The sequence below is a fragment of the Etheostoma cragini genome, chromosome 21 (assembly GCF_013103735.1).
Source record: "Etheostoma cragini isolate CJK2018 chromosome 21, CSU_Ecrag_1.0, whole genome shotgun sequence".
Classification (NCBI taxonomy): Eukaryota; Metazoa; Chordata; class Actinopteri; order Perciformes; family Percidae; genus Etheostoma; species Etheostoma cragini.
This window is the reverse complement of record NC_048427.1, coordinates 6,690,199-6,717,112: the sequence shown is the minus strand read 5'-3', so window position 1 is coordinate 6,717,112 and position 26,914 is coordinate 6,690,199. Positions and strand designations below refer to the sequence as shown.

Sequence of the window (26,914 nt, the reverse complement as noted above, 5' to 3'; positions counted from 1 at the left end):
ACGTGCCCAAAAACATTAAACATTAAGTCAAGCTTCAATGAACTAGGTTAAAAATAGGGCTGAAAATATATCATGCAGACTTATATGGATTAAACAGTTCCGTATGTTAGTGGTAACCAGCACAAAACTGCCCACTTCCACCAAATTCATTCACAAGCAAACAAGAAAGACAATGCCAGCTTGCCAACATGCAGTTATAACCATGAAGCACACTCCATTCCATTTCATACAGTTGCGGATGCAGCAAGCTAAGCAAAGCAAAGGATTAAAATAAAGTGGCAAAGAAGACATCCCACATGTCTCAGCCACATCCGCCCCTTCTGTGGGATTTTAGGCCTTCGATATCTACTCAAAACTATGTCCTGGGTCTGCCCCATGGTCTCCTCACACTTGAACATGCCCAAAAAACCTCCACGGGAAAGCATTTTAAAGGCATCCTGATCAGATATCGGAGCCACATCAACTGGCTCCTCAATTAAAGCAGCAGCAACTGATTTCAGCCACTTGCACCTGCAATTTAAATTTCTCAGTCATTACGCAAACATTCAGGTGAGGGTTGGACCACGGATTGTCTGGTAAAACTCCTCCCAGCAAACAGCAATCAAGCACAACAGCAGCCTTATACCATGGCCCAAGATTTACAGGCGTGGAATACTTCCATTAAGTCCAAATCACTCAGTGGGACACAGCCAGAAGCCTTCCCCAAGTCTTTGAAACAAATGTAGACTGAATTGGAACTATGATTCTTCCAATATCCTTGCAAGATCAAATCGCATACTGACATTAGCTTTCCTGGGGAGGCTGAGAAGTAACATTTTTCAACAATATCATCTCAGGGTGACTAATCTACTATACAAATGGAACACATTGATTACTTAAATTGTAATCAGTGCTGTCAAATGATTAAAATATTTAATCACGATATATTGCATTACTGTCATTGTTATCGCGCAATACACTTTCAATTCAATTGCACATTTTTATCTATTGTAAATGTCCCTTGATTTCTTTTGTCCCATTATTTGTTCTCATTTTAATAATCTTATCAACATGGAAAAGTTGATTAGCTTGCTTTGTGCAAATTTTTTTTTATTGAAAACAACACTGGCATATAGCCTACTGTAGTGTTCAATTTCACACGTAACATTCTCACTTGGAGCAGATATTACAGTTGGAGCAAATAATCTCTCACACAATGTAACACTGTCCATCAATAAAATAGGTGAAAAAAATACTCTGATGAGGGGGCAGAGAATTTGCATCAGCTGTGTGCTTGGCCATCAAGTGGTATTTCAGACTGGACATGCTGCGATGATATCTCAGTTCACGACAACAAAACACACAGATGTCTTTGGTCATGTCAGTGGAACCATTTGGCAACTTTTAAAAAGCAAACTTTCCATTCAGAATCTTATTGGCATCCATTTCGGCGTCTCGCGCTCGCCATCCACTCAAAACGTAACATTACTACTCTGTGGCCAGTTCGCAAGACCAAACAAGTATGTGCGGCGGGCCTGTTGTTTTGTTTCCGGTCTAGCTAGATCCGGTATGGTGCTGTAGTTTTTCTAACATTAGTAGTTGTTGCAACCGCATGTGAAAAATCTATAAAGTTTGCTAGTCCAAAAAGAACAGCAATCACGCAATAAAAAAAATGTAAGCTGATAAAATGGGTTTGCACTAACGCTGTTAATAACGCATTTAACTGACAGCACTAAATGTAATTATGCTACTTCTTATTGCTTAAAAGCAGGTAGTCTTAGGTAGGTTAACAGCTGCATTGGTGTAGGCATGTTGTTTAAGGTACCGTTTAGAGGTGAACGATGATCCGGCAACTGTATTTGAAAGCTTATCAGACAGCACACTGCACAGTGGTTTACAATGCTCACCGACATGATTTTACATCTCTGGAAAGCAACTATTTTTGGTTCTCAACATGATGATCATTAACAGAAATACGTTAATTGTTTTGCAGCTAAAGTAGAGCCAAGATAACATTTTTGACAGACACCACTGCGTTTTTTGCTGAAGCCCCCTCCGTTGGTACCCGTACTGCACCAATAGACTGGCTCCATTCAAATGAATCAGAGCACTGCGTTATTTCAGGTACTGTCGGTCTGGACACAGAATAACAATAGTACAATGTATTTCAAGAGTCAACATTAACTAAAAGAATACAGATATAAATTCTCCTATTAAACAATGACATATAAACTCACTGCTTTACAAATATACTTGTTTAAGTATACTGTATGTACAAGTATATATACTTTTGTTTGTCCAGGCTGAAATTAGGTATGAAGAACACTGTGAGGAAAACACCTCACGCAGCTGTGCAAGTCACCTCACAGCTTTAACACCGGCTGTCCAGAAGCGAGTTTATTGACAGAACATTGAGCTGGGTCGTCTAAAGCCAGTGCTGGGAGCGACCGGTGCTTTCACTGTGTGAGGACCAGCTAGTGACAAGCCTTGGTGTTGAGATCAATGGCGGAAGTCCACCTGGAGATGGATGATGGGAGTACATTACCACTAATAAGTGTCTGCCACGCTGCAGACGGAGACAGAGTCCTACCTGCTGGCTGCCATCGACTGGAGAAGGGAGCACAGGGGAGCAGAGCTGTCCATTCAGATTCCCTCCTTTAAGGCTAGGGGCCTGCCAGAGTCCATGAGAAATGAAAGGCCACTGAAGATGGATTTTTAACTCAACTGAGAATGACAAAAGCAAAGCAGGGGCAGTGTTGATGTAAGTTTAAACCCCATGAATAGAAACTTCAATAACCTCTTTAAAAAGTAGGATGCCTGGATAGAGCGAGTTAGAAAAAGATCCGCCGCTGTGCAATGAGAATTTGAAGATGATCTCTGGAGGAACAGTTAGGAAATGATAAGGCCATGATTTGAGTTTATACAGTCACTCAGAACTGCAATTAAACATGGAAACAGCAAATACATACACATAAATACCAATGACAATAGCTCTTAAAACTGGTGAAAAAGGCATCTATTAGTAAAAGCATAGTTTTCTGTCCTTATCTGACCAGTGGACCTCTTCACAACCAACAGCGCATCAGCTCTCACCAATCATGTCATGTGCTGTAGTCACTAATCACCATGTAGTCGTAATGAGCCTCTGTAATTGTATGTGCACATGAATCAAAAATAATATCTACAAGATTACAATCTTGTTTAACTCAAGAGCCAATTAGTTACACTGATCCTGTCATCCATGTGTGTTCCACACACTAGGTAATTCAGAAGCCATGAGCAATAATGCAGCCACCTTAGAAAATGAAACTGAGCCTGACATTTTACCTCCAAAATGATACAAGGGGAAAAAATGTCCCATTGTCTTGTGTTTCAAATATTGACATTTAAGGAGGAAATTCAAAGAAAGTACCATGTCCATTCTTACAATCTTTCAATTAAGGCAGAAGTCTATTATAGCTGTCTGTTTTCACTCACAAAGGAATTCTGATAATGGCCATTCTGGCATTTATGAGGAAACTGCTCCCAAGGCAGAAGCTATATTTACACACCATCTTGGAGCCTAATTGGGCAAGAAGTGAAGCCCCATTAAAAAATAGACTAATATATACTATATGCCAAGAGCTGAAATTAAGTACTTCCATGGAACCTGTCCCATTTAAGTTAGATGCAGATAGAAGTACTGATACTGCCATAACAGAATCCTGTGTATTTAAGCATCATATAGTGATTGACTGGTTTCCATTATGGCTTTTTAAACAGAGTCAGAATCAAGATGTGTGTGAGGTAATTGTTTCCATTACATGAAAGAAAAAATCTTGCCAAAATACAGCATGAATTGCAGTACAATAATATCATAGGCACTGCAATTATTCTCAAATCAAAATATTAAAACAACTGCAGCCATAATCACATATTGTTGCACATCAACACAGCAGAATAGCCAACTTCAAGCTCTTTACTTTAACAACTGTCAAGAGATTGTTTTTTTGTTGATATGTTATAATGAGGTTCTGGTGGATGACAACATGACACCTACTCATCTCAAGGAAGACTGCTTTTAATTTATTTTCCTATTTTCTCTGTTCAGCGCAGGTTCTCTTTTCCCATGGTTTCTGAACAATAATCCATTTCCAGGCTGCATATCAGCAGTAAAGCAAGCTACGTTACTGTAAACATAGTACCTAAACAGTGGTGGCAACGTATGATTCATTTTGGGATTGGAAGATCAATAACCAATTTGAAGATGACCTGGTGGAAAGGATCCAGATTGCAGGGCTGTGCTTCGATGTGCAGCGTAAATCTCAGGTGGTAGATGTGCGTCTAGGCCTGCCACAGCTCCTGCTCTGGGGAATGATTTATGCCTCGGTCTTGCAACATGTCCTGCCGTGGTTGGACTCTGACCGAACGGCCGGAGCTAATTTGAGTGGCTTCAGAGAAAGAGCTTGGAGGGTGAATAGCGGGGATGGTAAGCAAAAGGATCAGGGTGTTACGATTTGAGAAAGTGCAGAAGGTTATGATTGGTGTGGAGGACAAAAATCTCAACAGTCATTAATCATTAGCTTTATCATCCTAATCATTATCATAAGCACATTGTTCAGTTCACAGCAGGATAAATGCCTTGGCTTCTCTTAACTGGATCTGAGCAGAGATAAACAAAGAGAAAAAGAGGATGAAAGTGAGAGTTCATAACTAGATGTGAGTAGAGTAGGTAAATGGTTGTGCCAGGCAATCATCCTAAGACCAGAGTCAATCATCCACAAAAGCACTGCAAAGAGACATTCGCTTAAATGCTCTCCTCACATCGGAGTAACAACCATTCATCCGCATGCGTGGCCTCCCAGTTCAGCATGAGCGAAACTCAGAGCCGGTTGCATAAGTGCCAAATATGAATGGATCCAAGGCGACAGGGGGGATAAAAGTTAGATGGAAGGAACTCATTAAGAGCGCTGCACTCTTTTCACAACCCCCATCTCAAATTTGTGACCTGGCCATGAGTTCTGAAGGAAATCTCATAATGCTTGACAAGTGAAAACCACCACCAGGCAGCTAATAGCTATACTGTCATGAGGGCAAATAAAAAGGCATGAGTTTGCATGTATGTAAGCTTTGTGGCGCTGGTCATTTGAGACACACACTTGACAAAAAGCAATTCCCTCACTCCCTCAGTTCCCAAACAGATCTGTTCTGCTGCCATGCCAGATGTGAGATGGAGGGATCGTTGGCATTAGGAAAAGGGGTTGATTAAGTAGAAGTGGCGTAAAAAAAAGGTGTGCTTCATTACATGCTCAGCTCCCAGGTGGCCACTTGTCCCAGCAGCATAGTCCCTGTGGAGGTGTGGAGTGCAGACGAACAGAGGCCTGCAGTGAGCAGCAGCATCCTGAAGCCCACAGCTGCCAACGTCTCCATCACTAAACCCCATGCCATGGAGCAGCAACTGCTTCCTGACTCCGTCAATTACAGTAAACCATTAAGAAGAACATAGACAGCTCCAACCGATGGGAGAACAGAGGTGTGTTAATGTGCTTGTTTGGTGAAACGACACCTATTTTGATGCTGATAGAGTCTGGTCTAAAAAAGGACAAAAAGTGTCTTTTTAAAGTTTCCATAATAGATCCTTCATATTTTTGTATGGTTAAAGGATTAGGTGAAAGTCTTATATCGTAATTTGGTACTTCCTATTCAAACATGTATCAGCCTGAATGTTTCATCTTTCAATAAAAGAACTGTAAAAAAAAATAAAAATAATGTTTGACCTTACTGTAAATACACATAGACCATATATTTGAGGTGTTTAATTGCCTTTGCATTATCTTAGGTCAACAGACTGTTTAGCTATTCCATATTGTTAGGTAATGCTCATCATATTGCAGCTAAACATACAATGTGTACAGAGAGAGAGTTAAATGGCATTTAATCAGTCTTCCACAGAGACATTATACTTTTTTACGCATCCACTATTTCACCATTAGAAATACTCAGATGACAATGTAAAGTGGAATGCTAAAGGAGTTATGTGACTGCCCCTCCCATACTGCTTATGCAAACAACGGCATTTGAAATCCAAACCACACCGTGGGGAACACACACACTGGTCAACTAACACACTAACTGGTCAACAGCTGCATACTTCACAGAGGAGTCTCTTCAGAAGTAAAATTAATCTGACCACTTAAGAGATGTTATTAGAAATATGGTAAAAGGCATTGGGAACTTCATGGGCGTTACAGTTGGAAAGTAATATTGTCTGGCCACCTTTCACTGGTTTGGCTCATGTGCTTTCTGTACATTCTTGAGCTCATTTGTGTCTATTTACTTCCAAGAGGCTGTGAGGCAGATAAAGGAGGAGCAGAGAGAAGGCAAGCCGGGGCTGTAAAGTAATGGTTTCATCTTTAATGAGCAACTGGGGACCGCAGTATCTGGTGACTGAGAGGGTGCCTCCGCCGAGTCTCTGTCACAGTGGAAAGGCTCATCCTAAATCTCGCTCTTATTGCTGTGAGCATCGCAACTATATCTCACTCCGGAGACGGAACCTCTGGTTTTTATGGATGCTTGGGTAATTGAGCAGCAGGAGGAAGAAAATATGTAATCCACTTCCATAAAGAAAGTGTATCCAAACTAAATGACTGGTGAATTAATAATGGCAAGCTCTCTTTAACCCTTCTCTGTACTTCTGTACGTCTCTGTCACTCGAAGTGGTAGTTTGTCAATGAGATTTGTGAGCCAGTGATGTGTGCCACCAGAAAAATGGTGTCATCTAAGTTACATGTGTCCCGGTGCAAATGACTCAACCACTCGTACATGTAATAGAGGAGAAGACTGAGAGATGGTGGCAGTGCCGTTTTATGGCCCCTCAAACAACACTTGTCAAGAAAACTGGCACACAAGACAGCTCCAATGGGAACGAGAAATAGGCTTTGTGTCTGTAGTTTACAATTACCCAACAAAGAGATAGGCAATATAGCATTTTCAGTCTTTAAACTGACTCAGAGAAATACCAACTGACACAAACAGGCTGTCGCTTTTGCAAACATTAAAGCATAAAATAAAACCACTACAAAGTCAGACTTTTACTTCCGCTATTAAACTAAATATTGAGAAGTAGAAAGAAAAAGAATCTTGGGAGATATCACGATATTTTTTTTCTGCATTTGGTCCAAATCCACTGTTGTTGCTGTGTTTTAACTTATCCTCTTAATCACAAAGTAAGTACTTAATAATGAATAAGATGTTAATCAAAGTGCAAAGATAAAACAATGTTCGAAAGTAAACGTCATGAATACTCCCCAGAGTTATGATACTCAATTTAGCATGTCTCATTTATGTTTGATTAAAAAGGATGTCTCTGTAAGAACTGGAGGGCTTTTCACAGATGAAATCCAATTAACATTCAGTAAAAAGCCCAGCAGGGATTCATTTTCTAACCAGGAAATCCTCAACCCCCTGTGCAGCCTTGCTGGTGAGTCAACTGTGCTTTCAAAACACTGTAATTATAGTTTTGTCAAAGAAAAACAGTCACATGCTAACGGTAAGCAAGTGAATGTCTTAATCAAACTAATTTGCTTGTGCCTTTCTTTCACACTCCCCATACATCCTTCCACAAAAGTAGCCATTGCATTGTGTGCTGCCACCCTAACAGTGACAGCTCCATAACATGCCCAGTGCATGGCAGAGCCTAGAGGTCGACTCTGCTAGAGCTACTCTGAATAGCACTAAAGGCACATGCAGACAGCTCCCTTCTCTCTATGGACAGACACACACAGAGTCAACCTGCGACACGTGACAGGCCCTGGCCTCCAGTTGCTCTGTTCAGCTATCCCCCACAGTCCACTGTCACAAAGTCCTCACATGCATGCAGAAAACAACATATCAAGCACTTTGAGATGTCAGGAAAAAAATCCGGTTGATGTTCCCGTTCTCCAAGTATTGACCATTCAGTCATAGGTCTACAGTTAAAGATTCTTTGCATCATTGATTGATCCATTTTTTAGTTTAACTGATTAGATTTGTGTTTTTAAGTTATTGTCACAAAAGTAAAAAAAAAAAAAAGACGCGAGGTCTTCAAATTGCACTTTTTTTTGTGTGTGTGTAAGCACAGTGTGAGCAACGATGCTCCAAAGAAAAGTTCCTCGTATGTGTCCTCATACCTGGCGAATAAAGCTGATTCTGATTCTGATTAACAGTCCAAAGCCCAAATTATATTAAATTTGCAATTATATAAAACAGAGGAAGGCAAAAAATCCTCGCATTTGAGAAGTTGAAACACGTCAGTCTTTGGCATTTCTGCTTGTTAAATTACAAAAATGATTAATTCATCATCAAAATATCCTAAACTAACTTAGAAACGCAACACTTTTATTTTTGCCGTCATTTTTCGTGAGTTGAACTCAAAGATCTAAGACTTTTTCTATGAACACAAAAGGCTTATTTCTCTCAAATCTCGTTCCCAAATCTGTCTAAATCTGGGTTAGTAAACAATTCTCCTTTGCTGGGATAATCCATCCACCTCACAGGTGTGGCATATCAAGAAACTGATTAAACAACGTGATTATTGCACAGGTGTGCCTTAAAGAAGATTATTGCACAGGTGTGCCTTAAAGAGTGGCCTTTAATTGTGGCTGGCCACAATTAAAGGCCACTCTGAAATGTCCAAAAACCAGTCAAGATAAAAAAAAAATAAAAAAATAACTACCTCGAAATTGTCAGGCCACTTTAAAATGTGCTGTTTCACCGTTTTTTTGGGGGGGGCAGGGGGTGCAAAAACTAAATTGACCATGCAAGAATTGGGATGTTTTCAGCTTTCAGGAATTGTGGGTGAGGTGATGGTCACGGATGAATGGCACAACAATGGGCCTTAGGATCTAGTAACAGTATCTCATTGCATTCAAAACGCCATCAATAAAATGCATCTGTGTTCGTTGTCCATAACATACACCTGCCCATACCATAACCCCACCGCCACCACCGGCCACTCTACTATGGCCTACATGCTGCCTAAACGGTGAAAACTAGGGTTCATCCGTGAAGAGAACACCTCTCCAAAGTGCCAGATGCCATCAAATGTGATCATTTGACCACTCTAGTCAGTTACAACAACAAACTGCAGTCAGGTCGAGACCCCGATGCGGATAACGAGCATGCAGATGAGCTTTTCTCAGACGGTTTCTGAGACTTTGTGCAAAGATTCATTGGTTATGCAAACCAATTTTTGCAGTAACTTTCCAAGTGGCTGGTCTCAGACAATCTTGGAGGTGAAGACGCTGGATGTGGAGGTCCTGGGCGTGTGTGGTTACACGTGGTCTGCGGTTGTGGAGCCGGTTAGATGTACTGCCAAAATCTATAAAAAGCCTTTGGTACAGAAATAAACATTCAATTCACGAGCAACAGCTCCGGTGGACATTCCTGCGGTCAGCATGCCAGTTGCACGCTCCCTCAATATTTGCGACATCTGTGGCATTGTACTGTGTGGTAAAACTAACTAGTTTTACTGACTAGTTGCCACACCTGTGAGGTGGATGGATTATCTTGTGAAAGAAAAAATGCTCACTAACACAGAATTGGACAGTTTTGTCCAATGTTTGAGAGAAATATGCCTTTTGTGTACAAAGAAAAAGTCTTAGATCTTTGAGTTCAGCTCATGAAAAATACGGGCAAAAACAAAAGTGTTGCATTTATAATTTTGTTCAGTATAGTTGGTACATTTTCTGACAACTGACTAATTAATTAATTGATTAATCAATTCAGCACTATATGGTAAAACACACTAAAACTTATTCGCTTTACTTTGTTTTTCTCCCACTTAATGACTGTTGCCATGTGTTGGGATCTAATCATATCCTGCAAATGATCAAGGCCAAAAACCAGTAAAATTTCTCCTTTGAAATGTGTGGAAAGCATCTGTTTCTGGCACCTTTGAAACCCAGGGAGAGACATCTGTCTGATGTGGTAACATACCCAAAGTACCCAAAGATCAACATGTACTGCATGCATATATATATATATCTAATTCCAACACATAATAACACACTCTGTAAATAATGGTGTAATTTCAAATATTTTAAAGCAAAAATAAAATGCATTTCATATTTCCTAATAGTCTTCCTGTGGCACTCAGAAATCTTTGCCAAGGAACAGAAAGTATTTTTCTCTTTTTGAAATGATGATTGGTCTTGTGCGGACACAGAGCAGATGGTGTTATCTACCTCGTGGGTAGAAGGAGCAACAAGTGTGCAATTAAAGGCTTGAAGAGATGGTTTTAGTTCAAAACAGATAAACTCAGGAAAGTAAACCAATTTAGCCGTATAGCATAAAACTATTTAATCATACCTGGTGCATTTGGGAAGGTAAATTTGACATCTACAATCCAAATATATGGCAAAAAAACAGCATCCATTTTGCATTTTTTGGGGTTGCAGTGGCTCAGTCTGTAGGGAGTTGGGTTGGGAACCAGAGATTAGCTGGTTCAATTCCCCATATGGACCACTGTGTGGTGTTGGACTGTAGCTGTTGAGTTGCCAGTTCACCTCTTAAGCAATGCCAATGTGCTCCTGAGCAAGGCACCAAACCCCAACTGCTCAGAGCGCCTGTCCATCGACAGCTGAAGCCCCCTCACTCTGATATCTTGCCATTGGTGTATATAATTATAATGATGATAACAACTTTGACTTATATAGCGCCTTTCAGAAACCCAGGGACGCTTAACAAACAGGGGGGGAGGGGGTTAAGAGGTGAAAGGTGTGAGACCAGGAGAGATTAAATTCCATAAGCCTCAGTGAAGAGGTATGTTTTAAGCTGGGTTTTAAATGTTATAATAGAGGAGGCAGAGCGAATAGCAAGAGGAAGCTTGTTCCAGAGCGATGGTGCACTGACACAGAAGGCTCTGTCACCAAATGTCCGGAGCCTGGAATTAGGGACAGCAAGCAGGTCCTTGTCAGAGGAAAGCAGGGACCGTGACTGAGTGTATGGGTGGAGCAGGTCTGTTAGGTACTGAGGTGCAAGTCCATGGAGAGATTTGTATGTCAGTAGGAGAATTTTATATTTGAACCGGGACTTAACTGGCAGCCAGTGGAGCTTCTTCAGGATGGTAGTGATGTGAAGTCCAAGTTTTGTGTGGGTGAGCTTCCTAGCCGCAGAATTCTGGATATACTGAAGTATGTCAGTTGACTTGCTAGGCAGACCAAAAAGGATACCGTTGCAGTAGTCAAGTCGGGAGGTGATGAAGGAGTGGATGAGGGTCTCAGCTACAGAATTGGAAAGCCACTGTCGGAGTCTGGAGATGTTCTTGAGATGGTAAAAGGCAGTTTTAGTAGTGTTTTTGATGTGCTGTTGGAAGGAAAGGGTGGAGTCCATGATGACGCCCAGGTATAGGACCTAAGCATGTATGTGTATTACATTATTATTATTATTATACATAAAAGCTAATGAACAGTTCATGCCATTATAAGTGATCAGCAATATGTGGACTGCCCCTAAATTAACAGTTTTTTCCTTCACACTTGGTGGTAATCAACCTTCCACAATTGCCCAGGTGTTTTTATTTCCACTACACATGCTAAGGTTGTAAGTTTTATGAATAGTCTGTAAGAACATACAAAAATGAGTTTAGTGAGAAGTAACACAGCAAAAGTAGTAAGCACTTAGCTAGTAATTTTATATCCTTCAAGGGCCTGTTCTACATAAGTTGCTGTGGCAATCAGGCTACTCCCTATTTTTGTAAGGGAGCAACAATGGCCTTGCTCAGTCTTTCATTCAAGCCGAGACAGTATCAATCACATGCCACTCCAATGATAGATAGGCAATCTTATAACACTAGGAGCAAAAATAACTTCACTCACTCAATCCTTGACCTTACAGAGCGAGCAGTCAGTTTGGTTAAAAGCTACAGCTATCACATAAAAATTGATTTTTTTCTTTCGGATCAATTGCAGTCTAAACATTTGAACTAAAATGGCCATAGAAAGCTGTCACTAATAAATAATTGCTATTGTTATGGATTTATACACTGTCGCTGCCTCCTCTAGAGAAGCCCACATTTAAGCGTGTTTTTGACTGCAGGCTATTCAGACCAAATAAAAGACAATGCAAGCAGGTTTCAAGGAACTGCCTTTGGACAAGGAACTATCTCAGCATCTGTAGCGCCGGAGGAGAGACACAATTACCATCAAACAACAGTGGCTATGACACAGCTGAGGCGCCACGACGACACGTGTGGGAAAACATTTAGGTCACACTAAGTTTAAAATGTCAACTGCTACAGCAATGAGAGCTGAGGACATGTATAGATCATGCAAGATTGTTTGATTGTGATAGCACAAAATTGATTTAAAAGAAGAATGTGAGAATGACAAGGCAAAAAGTCTTTCTACAAAGCAACATTAAGGTTCACTGATTGTTGGCAAAACTTGCCGATGGTTGGGAGAAAATACAGATTGGTGTGTAACAGAATATTGTCTCTTATATTAGTGGCTATCATTTGTTCCAATAACGATAAGGGTTCAACAGTTAGGACCATGCAACTGTCTGTTACTAAAGATAAGGGTGCAAGATTTATTGTTAAGTTTGGTCGACTGTGTCTCGCTCCAGCAAGCTAGTAACAAGATTCACCTGTGCTGAGAGTTTTGCCAAATAAAAAAAACATGTCTTAATAAATATCTTGGAAAACTGCAATCAATCAATTAATTAGATTAGACTAGACTCTATGATGTCTAAAATGTAATTTTGAACAGGTGACTTCTGTAATAGAGGGGTCATACTAGAGGTTTAATGAACTGGAATGAAAAAAATGCACTGAGGCCAGCCCATAGTGAAGGAACACATGGAAGGAAAATGAATAGGCAAACAGGAAAACAATGTTAAGATGCACTGATGTTATATTGGGGAACCTAATCCAACATTTAAACTTTTTTTGTCTTTTGATGTTAGAATTCCTGACTTTCACCAAGAGAGTGTAAAATGGTAATTGATGACTAATTTTCTAAGCTCAGAATCAATTGCAAATAAGGTGAATCCCACATGTACTCCAAAGCCCCTGTATGTATATGCAGTATGTGCAGCATCCACTTTGTTTTTCATAAAATAAGATATTCTCATGAAAAGGACAAAGTATGAATGCTTAACAAAAGGCAGCTCATGACAAGGAATCATATTTTTGTCTCATGTATTCAGTCCAAGCAAATGTAAGCCACAGCTCCCAGGGTTCCATCAAACATATCAATATTCAGCTGATAATACCTTTATTCTGTGGCCAAGAGATCCTCACATAACTCCTCCAAACACTACAGAGAGTTTCCACTAATGATCAAAAATGATGAGGAAACATGAAGTAAATAACTTATGATGAATTTAAATAGCCCTCCCCATTTATAATACAGTACCCTACAGTATCAGAGCCGACCTTCCTGGATGGAAACAAAGCAAAAGTGTAAAGATTAGATTTCAATGTCCTTTCAGCTTCAAAAAGACTCTAATGAACTGAATGACTGAACTGTTTGATGCTTTTTATGTTCTCTGGGGTCCATTGATCATGTAAACAATAAACTCAAGAATACATGGTGTGTGCTATAGTGCTTTAAGTGTGTACTCAATCCAAATGTATGAGTGCACTGTACCTAAAAAGGGACCTGTTAAAGGTTGCTTGATCCCCTGATTCACCAGATCAAATGTTAACTCAAACCCAAATTTGCCACTGAAGCAGTTGAATGCTGATCTTTGCTTCAAAAATAACGCCCAAAAATCAGAAACAAATCTTCATGGATGCTAAAAATAAATTTTACAATACCAATTAGATGTCTCTTTGCTTCACTTGAAGTGTATTTGTCATTTGGGTAAATATTCTCCCATACAACAAACATAACAAAGAAAAGTAGTTTTTCCAACTGCCACTCTGCATGCCGAGCTTATAGATTTCAAAGTTTTATTTGCAAACTGCATTATTTACCTAACTGTTCCACCCAAAACTGTAGTACAGTCCTGTGTCAAAATGTGATCATGTTTAAGAGACTAAACACTGTTCATGACTCTATGACAGATGGTCTCCGAAAGGTCAAAGACACACATGGGGCTTACTGCAGAGGGATCAATCCAGTAGGATACCCCGTGTGTCTGTGATGGATCCCATTAGGAGAGACGCCACCAAAGGCTTTTTTTGAACTCAGCAAGCTACAAAGAGAGACCCACCTACTTCAAGTCCTGATTCCATGAGCGCACCAAGCTTCCGCTTATTCATTCACTTATTCAGGGTCCCAGGAGTCTATTTAGTAAGGGACAAAACTAACATTCAACTAAAAGTATTCAGTCATAAACTCCTGCTGATTGGGTAATCTGTAACTCAGATTTAAACAGGGTGTTAGTATACATATCAAATTCAATTTTTAATGTTGTGAACCCAGTGTCATATGTGAAATTGTATTGTGTGCCCAAGATTATTTTGACATGTCTACAAATATCACAATATTTAGCATAAATACAAAGTGACAATGGTCTAACCTCTGAATCTTGTGTCAAACAGTTTCTTCTTGATGCAAATGAAGCAGTTTCATCTGACGGACAGAGAAATCAGCCAGGAGCCCCACTGCCTGGCTCTCGCCTCTGACTTAATGTTCTATGATCTACTCTTTACTTAATGAGGTGTCATGTACAGTTTATATAAAAGGTATGACCTTATTAAACTGTGAGTGAAAGGGTGAAGCAATAGCTAAGTGTAGATAAATGGCAAGGCTGTATAGAAACTCATTTGCCTTTAACATTCATGAGACAAGAGGGTCTCATTCTGACTGTTCAGAGATATATGACTGACATTTGTGGCTCTATTCAAATGGTGCTTCAGAATAAAACATAGGCAATATTAATAATTTGAATATTACATTTACTTTAAACAGATTTTATTTAGGCTGTTTGAAAAACAAAAACTGTCAGAAAAAAGAAAATCTCACTTTTCATTCAAGTGCAGCTATACAGCAATTATTAAGAAAGCCTACAAATAACAGATTCACACAAATGAGCTATAAAATACAGAAACAAACCAATCAAATTAATATTTTAAGTGCAACTGGGTTCTTTGGAGTCACTATCATATTCAGCAAAGAACCCCAAAAATGTATTCATGGATTTTTCTAGAATTTTGCTGTAAGTGCAGAAGGTAAGACATTATTTCCCAAAGAGCAAGGCAGCTCTTTAACTCAAACCGTTTTCCTGAGAACACGCCAAGCTTTCCAAAACCCCGTTCTTGTTATTCTTTTCCTTTAACTTGATTTCTGACAGCCAATTCAATTAGGCCGGATATGTGTGGGTGTAAAAAAGGCAACATGACAAACTCAGAAGATGGATGGCAACCTTTGCTTCACCATTAAAATCACAATTGCGTCCTATTGAAGCTCAGTGGATCAGCGTATTACCAGCAGCGGCTAAATGAACACAGGCATACAGGGTCCAAACTAATCACGCTTTGCAGTTCAGTTGTTTGTGAAAAGGATCTGCATGCTAGATTGTCTTTTTTCAACTGCCAGTGGCTGAGACCACATTTGGTATATCGACCACTGTTAATCAAAAGTTTGCCTTATGAAAGAGAAGAAGAAAAAAGCTTAAGGTAGACGGAGAATGTTTTAACCCGCTTTAGTTTCGTTTTCAGAAGATAGGGCACGGTGACTCATCAGCCACCTGACCTTAACGACAGTCTGCAGGGACGTGATGTCTGGCCAAGCCCCTGTCGGAGTCATCTGGCGCCACGGAGGAGCTGACCTGTTGGTAGATGAAGGAGTAGAGGCTGACGTCAGGGCGCCGGCCAAGGCAGCTCTTGCACACTGAGTTGTAGTACTGCCCCAGGAGATCATACACCTCCCCTATGACGGAGACAAGGAGTTGTATATGTTATCTAGTCTCTAGAGTGAACTCATTCCAATACGTTTTCAGGGATAATAATTAGCCATATCATATCATGAGATCACATTGTTTACAATAAAATCTTGAGAGGATGTCATTACTTTATTACTATCACACCCTTAGCACTGAATATAAAAGAGTATTAAGTTGCATATAAACAGGGAGCAGACTGGGTTGTTGTTTTCTTTACCGACACTGATCTTCCTCTGAGTTAGGAAAGAGTGCATCTTGTGGACATCTGTCATGAGCTGGCTGTCACCAAAGGTAAAATAGGCCACATCTCGGCCCGCCTCAGCAGCTGCCAGCATCTGGAGCAGAGCTGGAGGAAAAGAAGCCTGTGTTAAACCTTAACAGTAAGAGTTGCACAAAGTCTGTTTAAATAAAGTTAAAGCTTCTAGGTTGTTTTTTTGCAGGTTTGTTCACACATTCTTATCTTCTTAGTTGTAAAAATACAGAGACAGTTAATTAAACAGAAGTCTAAAGAGTCATCCAGAAGCTGATGTTACAATTTATTCTGTGGCATTTACAGTAACAGGCAAGTACTGTTATCAGGGGAACAGAGAACTCTGGATTAGTTACAAAGAGGGTCCAGATCTGGCTCCGGAGAGTTGTGAATATTTTAAGAGACTGGAAATATATCTGCTGATTAATGAAGGTTGGAACAGTGGCATGTTAACAAGCATAACTGAATCAACATTTTCAGACGAGAGCTAAGCAGAATTTACCCAAACTTCAGCAGTTTCTCTCCCCTGCTCTGTTTCAACTGGTTTTCCCAGGAATTGTCTGACAATTAAAAAATAGGTGGCTATCTGAGGACACAGAAAAGTAAACCCAGGAAGACAACAGCATCTAAATTACAAGCTCTTTCTAGAAGGCATGTCATAACGCAGACAGCAGGTGGTTTTGCCTAAGGGGGGGCTGTACCTTGCTACAGGTAATTAATAAATATACGTATAGTTTGCAAGCACAGTGGCCCTAAGTCCGGTAGAAAGTATGAAGCAGACCTACTACTGCAAACAGTAAGCATAAAGTCTCTTGGAGCTCGCTGCTCAGTGACAGTGATACAAGGACGAGACAGAAAGCTAGGATGGATTGATGGACTTGAGCAAGCGATCAATTTCACTATTAATGAAACATATTAACTGTGTCATTTGATCAATAGAAGGAAGGCGACAAATAGGCCTTAACTAAATGAACGCATTCCCAAGAAGACAAATGAATGGCAACGCTGAGCTACTGGAGCCCTTCAAGCTGAAATGTATTCCGTTATATCCAGTAAGAGAGTCCGCTTAGGCTGCCAAGTGCACAGAGATGATCTGAGCACATTTTCTTCCCAAGATCTACTGACAGGGGTGTTACATCAGTGCTTACCTTTCAGACGTGTGTCACCTCCAAAAACACCACAGCCCCAATTCCCCGTAGCAATTGCTGCAAGGTTTATGCTTTGTTCCTCAGGGCGAGCAAAGCCACAGTAGGCCTAAATGAAGACAGAGATAGGGGGGACAATATTAGGAAAGGAAATGTAAAGACAACAAAGAAATTCAAAATTATATGACAAGTGTTCTGTAGCAGATGCTAAGGACTCCTATGCGAGCTGTGAACCCTTGCATCACTTTTGAGGGCTCAACTAAAGTGGCAGAATATAAAAATAATGCACTAGGTAGCAAATAGTGAGTGATTTCAGGTATGGCCATTGTCTCATGAAAAGCAAAGCGCTTCAGTCATCAAAATTGTGAATGCACCAGTTTTTTTGGGGGGATGACATTACATCAAGTCGTTAGCCAGACGATGCCGAGACGTTCAAGTACTGTAAGTGGAGAATGATATGTCATTTGGTACAAAAAGGCAGAATCAGGTCTGGTGAGCCTCAGGTCTTGGGACCTTATTGTTCCAGATCACTGTTATGTTTTATAAGAACCAGGCGTACATAACGTCTCCATACTATCAAACGTAAATGGAAAGCAGCAAAGTAATTCCATTTACCTGCAGGCCTTTGCAGGCAACATAATTCAATGCATAATATACATTTTCAACATTGTGTCATTTGGCAACATCTCATTTCACACCTATTCTCTCAATTCAGTGGCCACTGGTGTGAAATTGCCGTGGGTTTGACATATTAATAATTGCACTGACCAGAGAATTTGACATGACAACATGCCAGGTGGGATGTTCGTATGTCACATTGGAAATTATTTCCAAAAGCTGATGATGTTAAATGAAAGATCTGAAGGGTCGCTCAGCATTATTTTTCACATTGGAAATTAAGTGAATAGTGAAAATGAATTGTGAGCATCCACCCTCCCCCTGACCAGTCATAAATTCTTTCTGTGAAAGGGCAGATGTGACAGTTAGCTGAACAATAACCGAAACCGGATTGATCTACATGTTGGTGCATTCTTCACACACTTGTCAGAGCTGTCAAATTTCTTTCATGCTTTCTGACTTGACAACATCAACATCTTTATTTTCTATTACAAATGGACATCTCTGACTGGGAATATAGCACAAATGGAAGGCTTCATATTTAAATAAAATCTGTGAAGTATATGAAATAATTATGATTGATTGCGGTGAGGTCAATTATATTCATTCAAATTGATTCTAGGCATAATGGACAGTGTAATGAATAAGCTAAAGCTTGTACTCTATATGACAATCAATTAGTCTGTATTGCATGCATAAGGCTTATCTGTAATTCGTTACCTAGAATAAAAGTAATACATGGTCAATGTCATCCCAGCTGACATTTGCTATGAGACTGTTTACCAATTATCAACTAAATGGATTGATAAAGTCATTAAATCAATGTCAAATGTTACTACAGCCATACACATTAACACGTTAATACATGTTAAAAAGTCATGACTATATACTATCGAAGTTTAACTTTAAAGAGCAGTGATTATATTGCCTCCACACTTCCATTGCCATAAATTATACAAACTGTGCACACTTTTGTCTACAAAACAAAACAAAAAACTTACAGCCGAACTCACTTAATAGTTCCTATTAGGCAAAACCCAGTATTTATGGTTTGTGACATGCAGAACAAAGACACTTAACAAAGAGACAAGAAAAACACTCAAAGAAAGCAGGCAGGAAATACAGATAATAAAAATAAAAGATAACCTTGTTGAGTTCTCGGTTAAGTTTCTCTGGACGAAACTGTTCTAGAAAGTTCTTGAACTGCAGAGCATCAATGGCCACAATCTCAGTGCACCTTCTCTGCCAGCCATCACTGAAACAAGTCAAAGAAATGGTTTTGTATAATTTCACGTTCAACAAAACAACTGGGCTTTAGTCAAAAATTGGCAAACATTTCTCGTAGCTACATCTGATGGCGGAAATAGGAAGTTCAACAAAATAAAGTCAAGAAAACCTGACAGAAATCATATTCTGGTAAGACATTAAAAGACATGTCTGAATTTTACATGAAGATGACGCTTAATGAAAGGTCAAGGGATAACCAAATGGATGTAATTCTTTTTATTTATTTTTTTTACTTCAACCTCATGGTGGTACTATACAATCGTATCCACAAGTCAATAGGATTCAACTTCTGGGGACGATGAATAACTGTACAAAATTTGATGGTAGTCCATCAAATAGTTGGACCGACCAAAGTTGCTCACCATGACCAAGCATGGCTTAAAATGATTGTAACAACAAACAAAGCTTTTTGCTGTAATTTGAGGATATTATGTTCTTTTTTTAAGTTTATGTTTTGGGCATTAGGCCTTTATTTGACAGGACAGCTGAAGATGTGAAAGGGGAGAGAAAGGGGGAATGACATAAAGCAATGGGCCGCAAGTCAGAGTCAAACCCAGACCCGCTGCGTCGAGGAAATATGTGGGCGCCCGGTCTACCGATTGAGCTATCTGAGTGCCCGAGGAAGTTAAGTTCTTTAAAGCCGTTAGGAGCAATATTTACCTTGGATTTGTGTCCTGGTGGCTGCCATCCCACTGGTATGTCTGACCATAGCCTGTGTATTTACTGTACTGCTGTGTACCTGGCAATAACAAACATTAGTCCCACACTACTTCAAGCATTAACACATTAATCTTGCTTTTTAAACGTGGTCCAGGTGTATTTAGGTGACAATGCTTAAAGGCAGGTAAGATTACACTGTGTTAAGAGGCACATTTAAACCAGTTCAGCCTCAAATGATTCTAAATAAATAAAAAGTAGCTAAAATGAATGTGTTTTTCATTCAACAGAGATCTACAACTTTCTTGTGGCTGTCATTCACACTATAAGTGGTGGATAAATTATCTGAAAAGGCCAGATAACATACTTTAAAATCCAACCGCAGATACTTAAAAGAGTCATACAAATATGTTGAAACATTCATTTGTATACAGAAAATCAAATAAACAGAAAAAAACATCAACAAATAATCTAAAACAGGTTACTCTTTAAAAATATGCATAAACATCCAGCAATAGAAATTGCTTTAAAAATCATTGTAATAACCAAATGTTTTCAGGGGGTGTATCTGCAAGGATTCTGCCTGATGTAATCAGATAAAAACAGGAGCAGCTGTCTCCTGGCAAGAGGAAGGTCAAGTTATTACCCCCTTTGAAAAGACGGGAGAAGCAGCGACTGACCGCCAGCCCACAGGGGAACACTCAACACCAGTTAAAGGGGAGCGGAGGGTGGGGAGGCAACTGCACAGTCAAACAAATGAGGCCACAAATTAACTTCCCATTCATTAGCGCTCATTAGTACCTGGCTGTCGAAAGCACTCGCTGAGATGCTTCATGGTGCAAAGTGAATAAACTAAGTGATTAGTAATAGGGCCTTGGTCAGCACGGGGAGGGAATCTCTAGAGCACTCTCCACGTGACACAGACATTTCACTAATAATCAGCCTGCCTCTCACTTTTTTAAGTAATAAGCACAATTACTTCCCGAATAAGGCACTTAAGTTCCTAACATAGTTTACCAGTATGCCATTAAAACAAAATAGATGAGCAAAAAGCAGAATGGGCAATATAACACAGCTAACTTTATATTTACTTTGTGGTTGGCCAAGTCATACAACCACAAAACATCTCCAGCAAAAGCATTTTATAATATAAAACTACAGGCCACAAACACCAACATGGGAGGTAAATAAACATTTTAATTTACACTAAACTGACTTCAGGACACTTAACTGCACAAATGGAAGATCACGGCACAGTAAATTATCTTCACTCAAAGGATAATAAAATCTATTTCTGGTTTGTGCTAATAAATGCCACAATGTTGAGTTTGGAAACTTTAATGGGGTGTGTGATAAATATGCTTATAGTTTTAAAGCTTGACTAAATGTTGGATTAAAAGAATAGTTAAATATTAAGAAAAATATTAGTTACTTTGAATATTCTTGTGAGGTTATAAATTAGATACAGAAATGTAAAGCATGTGTTGAGTTTACTACAAGATACCACAGACAGACGTTTGCGTAGCTGAAAATCTTAGAAACTCAAGCCATAAAACAAGATAGTCTGGCACTTGTGTTAAGTATGCATACATCTGACCTTTACTGGTTCTTCAAGAATATCAAACCCTATCATCAACTATTTTTGCATTTGAAAGGAGCAACCTTCAGGAACAATATAAATTATAATTTAGATTTTGTTTTTATGCAACATTCTTGTCATTCAAAAACTATTTTTAGTGTGAAGCATATCAATCTTGGCCAAAGAAAGATGTGTCTGGTTATTAGAAATGATTTCTATACAACAAATAGGTTGTATATAAATCAGCAGATATATTTCATGATGTTCCTGAAGGTTGCTCCTTTCATGTGTAAATAAAACTAACTGTCCACAGAGCGCAAAAGGTCAGACGCGCTTCTTATTCCCGGGTCCAGGCAAAAGTGGACAACCAAGGAGGTTTTTCTATTACTGTCAAGGTTGCATGTGAACAAACAAGGATAACACAGTTTCTTACCTAAAAAAAATTCCCCGCTAAGGCCAATGGTGCAATGGTGCTACGTGGATGGTCCCATTTCCCGATTTGGAAAGTCTTTCTATCGATTTTGTTGTGTACAAGAGCTTTAAGTTGTAATGTGGAAATAACAGAGGGTACAAAGAAGATGTAAAAAACACCTTGATAGCGGTTTCCAGAATTTGTATGACAACGAAGAGAAACGTAAGTGGATCAGGTGAGCCACAAAAGACGATCAGTAACTTATGTCTTTCGATTATTCCAACCGCACATGAATGCAGCACAAATCTCGCAATTAATAAAAACTAATTTGTGTATTTGCCCAGTGACTCAGATCCACTCCAAAATGTTACGGGTTCTTCCTTGGCCCATCTTCCACTCTTCCACAAAGTTTCATGAATATTGGGTGAGTAGTTTTTCTGTAACCTGCTGACAGACAATCAACAAAACTAACTAACAAACAGACAAACCAAGCTGAAAACATAACCTCCTTGGCGGAGGTATTGAAATTTTTGTGCAGTAAAAAATATCTCTATATCTCCTGCTTGCGTGAAGCTTGCACCACATTTTCTGGTCAGCACTGCCATCAATGAACCATATGACTTCTCCTTAATTCGGTATATACTTTGACCGCCCTGACTGCAACCACATATCCAGCATAGAAAATTCAATTGGGCCTGGGCACTTTTGCAAATTTTAGTGCAGAGGTAAGATCCATTAGCTTCCCTACTGTATGCCAAGTCGTGTATTAAGGGGATATGCTTCACCACATGGCCACAATTCAGCTAAGGCTCGGACTTTGCTTTTACAATGGGGAACAAGATATACAGGCTGGGTTTAATAAAGATGATGGAATGGAAGAGTCCATTAGCAAGCAGGTCTTGGGCCGGTCTTCCAGCTATAATTAATTCTGGGCCCCAGTAATAACGTTAAGTGCCGTAAGTGGAGGCGAGGGAGAGATGGACGGCAAAAGTCTGAAGGTGACTCTACCAAAGGGAGGAAACCTGATGCAGCGGTATGATTGCTGATGAGGAGGGCGGAGGCTCTGTTGCCCCCTTCCTGTTCTAACCCACTTGTTAATGCAATGTTGAGGCAGTCAATCTATTTATGGGTGGCGGATATTTGCGTTGTCACAGAGGTTTACATCATGGACTTCATGCCAGAAGCCTGGGCTTAAATACATTTAGCAGGTACAAGGCAAAAAACAATTAGTTATTCTTACCCACATCTATTTATTTAATTTCAGCCATAACATGTACAGTGGGGTTTGAAAGTTTGGGCACCCCAAGAAAAGATGGAAAAATCTCATAAAGGCATCAAATGACAGATTAGACATTAGTATAATATGTCACTAAAATTGCAGAGGAAGGGTGTACTGCAATTCCAGTGTCTGCCAGGTCTTTCTGGATGGATCGTGCAGTCAAACGTGGGTTTTGACTGGGGGGTTCTCCCAATCCTGCGAGCTGTTCTGTCTGATATTTCTCTTGGTCTTCCAGATCGTGCTTTAACTTTCAATGTTCCTGATAACGACCATTTCTTAATTACATTCCAAACAGAGGATATTGGCATCTGAAAACGTTTTGCTATCTTCTTATAGCCTTCTCCTGCTTTGTGAGCGTCAACTATTTTCAGTTTCTGCTTAGAAGAACCCATGGTGCTGATTGTTGGGGCAAAATCAGATGAGTCTGGGCATTTAAAACCTTAAGATTGACATCACCTGGTCTTTCCAGACAATGACTGAGAACAATCCAAAGGGGGCAATGCTTGCTATAAAATCTGCAGAGTGCCCAAACTTTTGCAGATGCCATTTTTTTTTTTTTTTTGAAAGTGTAAATGATGGAAATAAAATCTTACTTTTTGTGACATATTATACGAATGTCTAATCTGTCATTTGATGCCTTTTGGAGATTTTTTCCATCTTTTCTTGGCTTCTTTATGCACATTCATAAAATTTTTATCCTGGGGTGGCCAATGTTTCGAACCCCACTGTGTGCAGACATGGTGTACTTGCAGCTTAATGGATATATTCAAATAGAAGTAGCCATGACTTTTAGTAACCCAAACTTTTATTGTTTCAGAATGACATCTGGATTTGTGTAAGTTTCTGTCAGTTTTGTCATGTATTATTATAATAACATTACTTTCCTAACCTCTTCATCAAAGACAATCAAGCAGCTACAACAGTCTAGACAAACAGTATTCCACAGATTGGGGAAAAAAAGGAAAAACAGTCAGGAGCCATCAGCCTCCTGCTGGGGCTCCTGAAGTCTAGCTCCTTTTACTGGGTCTACTGGCCTGTCCTAGCCTTGTTTGTTGCAACCACTCAATATTGAAGTGCAGTCAGTGGAAATTACTCAACTTACTTACTAGGAAGTCACCAACAGAGCAATCAGGACAGCCCAATCTACAACTCCCGACTGATGCGACTGTCCCCTTTGCAGCCAATCAAAAGGAACCGTGACAAGGAGAAATACAGAAAACAGGGCAATTGCCACAAACATCCTTTAGCCTCTTGCTGGGACACAGTGGGGTAAATTTAAAGTGTGTATGTCATGCTGTGTGTGACTACAAGAAATGCCTTCTTCTGTCAAATTATAGGCATTATTGATCTGATGGGAACAACTGAAGAAAATCATATATTATTGATAAGTAGGATTAATTCAGTGGAAATCATTTTTAAACACAGTCTGGTTTTTGATCACTGACCTGTGATGATCAGACATTCATTATGATCAAGGGCTTCAGTGAAGAGGCGAGAAACAATAAGCTCAGGGTTGATTAGAAAACGAATTTCCTCTTGGACTAAACCAGAACTGGTGACTCCTCCTCCCACAAACCGATTGGCAAAATCCACCTGAAAATCAAGACAAATGACTGATGATGAAGAAGGAACTTTGGAACATTGATGCCCTTTCAGCATCAACTACATTTTGTAGTCAAGTGCACATATTCGTTTAGCTATACATTTTGTTTGACTCTGACATGAATATTTTGCTAAACTTGGCCAACAGGAGGAAAGCACATCATGAAAGGCTCTCAGCCCTTTTTATATGTGACAGAGTCCCTGACAAGCTGATTGGGAAAGGTGGCCTAAGGTGCTCGCATTACTCCGACATCTGTCCCCCATGTCAAAATGAGCTCTCCCTAGGAGCAGCACTTAGGTGTGCTGCTGCCAGTAGCGAATATCAAAACAAGAGAGCAGTCCTGCAGTCCAAAGTAAACATATCCTTCCAGTCATAACATGCTGCTAAATTGACTGACGATTGATGCTTGTGATATATCTTGCTGATTGTGTGCTTTAGAGGTTGGTGGGTAGATCTATGGGTGACACTGATTCTTATTTTTTGTTTGTTAGAAAATACGCATCTCATCATTTCAGCTCAGGCACAGACTGAACAACGACATCGTTTCAGTCAGAAACCAGCCATGTGGAACATACAATGCAATTTCCGGACTGACCGTTGTTGCTCATTGGCTTAAAGACAGCCAAGACCAACCCCGTCACAACCCCTAAGAAGAGGCTAAAAAGGGGTGAGCAGCATTCTGAGAACAGATCCCCTCAAACTGGTCACTCAACTCTGGGACAGCAAGCCAGCCTCCAAAGTCTGCTTTGACAGGCTGTCAGCACCCCTTCCCCCCTACCCCAGCAGAGCATCCATCAATCCTGGCTGCAGCGTGCCCTGGAGCTGGTCATGTGTGCACATCAACTGTCAGCTTGTGGCAACTGGAGGCAAACAAAAGGTGAAAGACAGAGCGGCCCATCCTGACAGTGTACAGGAAGCATGGCCGACACAGAGAGCAGAGGAGGCTCAGAGGCCTCGACCTCAGTCCCAGCACACACTTCCTCCGACGTGTCACAGGCTCCCTCAAAGGCCTTTTCAGCAGTAGTAAGCATTCTGGGTGAAAAACTCCAGAATGTGGTGGCTCAGTGACTGACTACAACAGAGGGAAAGGAGAATGGGAACCAAGCAAAGTGGAGTATCTTTTAAACTAAAAGCACCTTCAAGCAAAAGAATAGGATTCTGCAAGGTTGAGTCCCCCTCACATTATCATTTTGTCTATCCACAAGTAAACACAACTGGTGTACTTCTTCTCCGCTGTGGCTTACCTGAAGCATTCCATAACCATCATCCTCAATGGTCCCTTCACAAGTAATGTGAAGGTTTGTGAGCTGAGTCTGTGAGCTGAAACACAAAGAATGAATGCTGTTTTCCAGTTATTGACAACAGTTGAGACAACAGATCCTTGCTTGCTTCCCAACGGTCTACTGGTTTTAGCAAGCTGCAGGGATTATATCAGAGACAATTGACATACTATTACATTTCTTTGATTACAGGGTCAATACACTACACCTTTCCCAATTCAGAGGTTTATCCAAGCTTTTCCGTGTGAATGTCACAAGTCCCGTTGGCTCTAAAAACAAAAAATGGAAGTGAGAAATATTCAGTATTGTATTGTACTTTATTGCTGCAAAAACTTGATAATCTGAACACCTACTTTGCTCACTCAAACTTTTAAAATAGCACATCAGGGTTTTCAGTTTCTCAATCTTCCTTGAAGAGGGTCCCTCAAACAGCCTGAAGGCAAGAAGAGATTATGGATTTAATTTAGTTATTGACTACATATTATAATCTTTCTCTAAACATGATGCACACTTTTTAAGCAAGCAGGTTGAACATTGCATCACAGCCAACCACCAACTCTTTCAGTCCACAACTGTTTAACAATTGCAGCCAAGAGGAGGAAAAATGACGACCAGTGATGTTTAGACACAAGATCTCTACTTTGGCCATGTGAGTTCAATCATGCTTTAACTTTTGATACGAATTGGTTCATCTCTCACTCAGCTTCCCTTCAGTCACTAGCCGATTATGTAGGAGTTCCTTCGCTGACAATGAAGTCGCCCCAGGCTCGCCATCAGAGAGTTGGACTTGTGCGCCACTTCACAGCACTCACACAAAAAAGGAACAGAGAGGGAAACAGGGCTCCCTCCTTTGGAGTACATTAAGAAGCCCTGTGTGCCTTTTAAGCATCAGAGTCCTCAGGAGGTAAAAGGTCAATCCCCTTGAAAAATCTCAAACACACACACACACACACACACACACACACACACACACACA

The 26,914-nt window shown here is 40.1% G+C and overlaps 1 protein-coding gene across 2 annotated transcripts in view; it reads right to left on the bottom strand.

Moving 5' to 3' along the window:
* Positions 1 to 12,677: 12,677 nt before the first annotated feature.
* LOC117936736 (poly(ADP-ribose) glycohydrolase) overlaps positions 12,678 to 26,914 on the bottom strand; it is a 24,280-nt gene continuing 10,043 nt past the window's right edge. For both annotated transcript variants that reach the window (XM_034860090.1, XM_034860089.1), the window contains 9 exons: positions 26,292 to 26,371; positions 26,147 to 26,207; positions 25,903 to 25,978; positions 24,501 to 24,648; positions 19,789 to 19,867; positions 18,988 to 19,096; positions 17,227 to 17,332; positions 16,046 to 16,174; positions 12,678 to 15,815 (listed from right to left, as the gene is read on the bottom strand). In XM_034860090.1, coding sequence (XP_034715981.1) covers positions 15,640 to 15,815; positions 16,046 to 16,174; positions 17,227 to 17,332; positions 18,988 to 19,096; positions 19,789 to 19,867; positions 24,501 to 24,648; positions 25,903 to 25,978; positions 26,147 to 26,207; positions 26,292 to 26,371 — 964 coding nt within the window. In that variant the 3' untranslated portion in view covers positions 12,678 to 15,639. The remainder of the gene's footprint in view (positions 15,816 to 16,045; positions 16,175 to 17,226; positions 17,333 to 18,987; positions 19,097 to 19,788; positions 19,868 to 24,500; positions 24,649 to 25,902; positions 25,979 to 26,146; positions 26,208 to 26,291; positions 26,372 to 26,914) is intronic.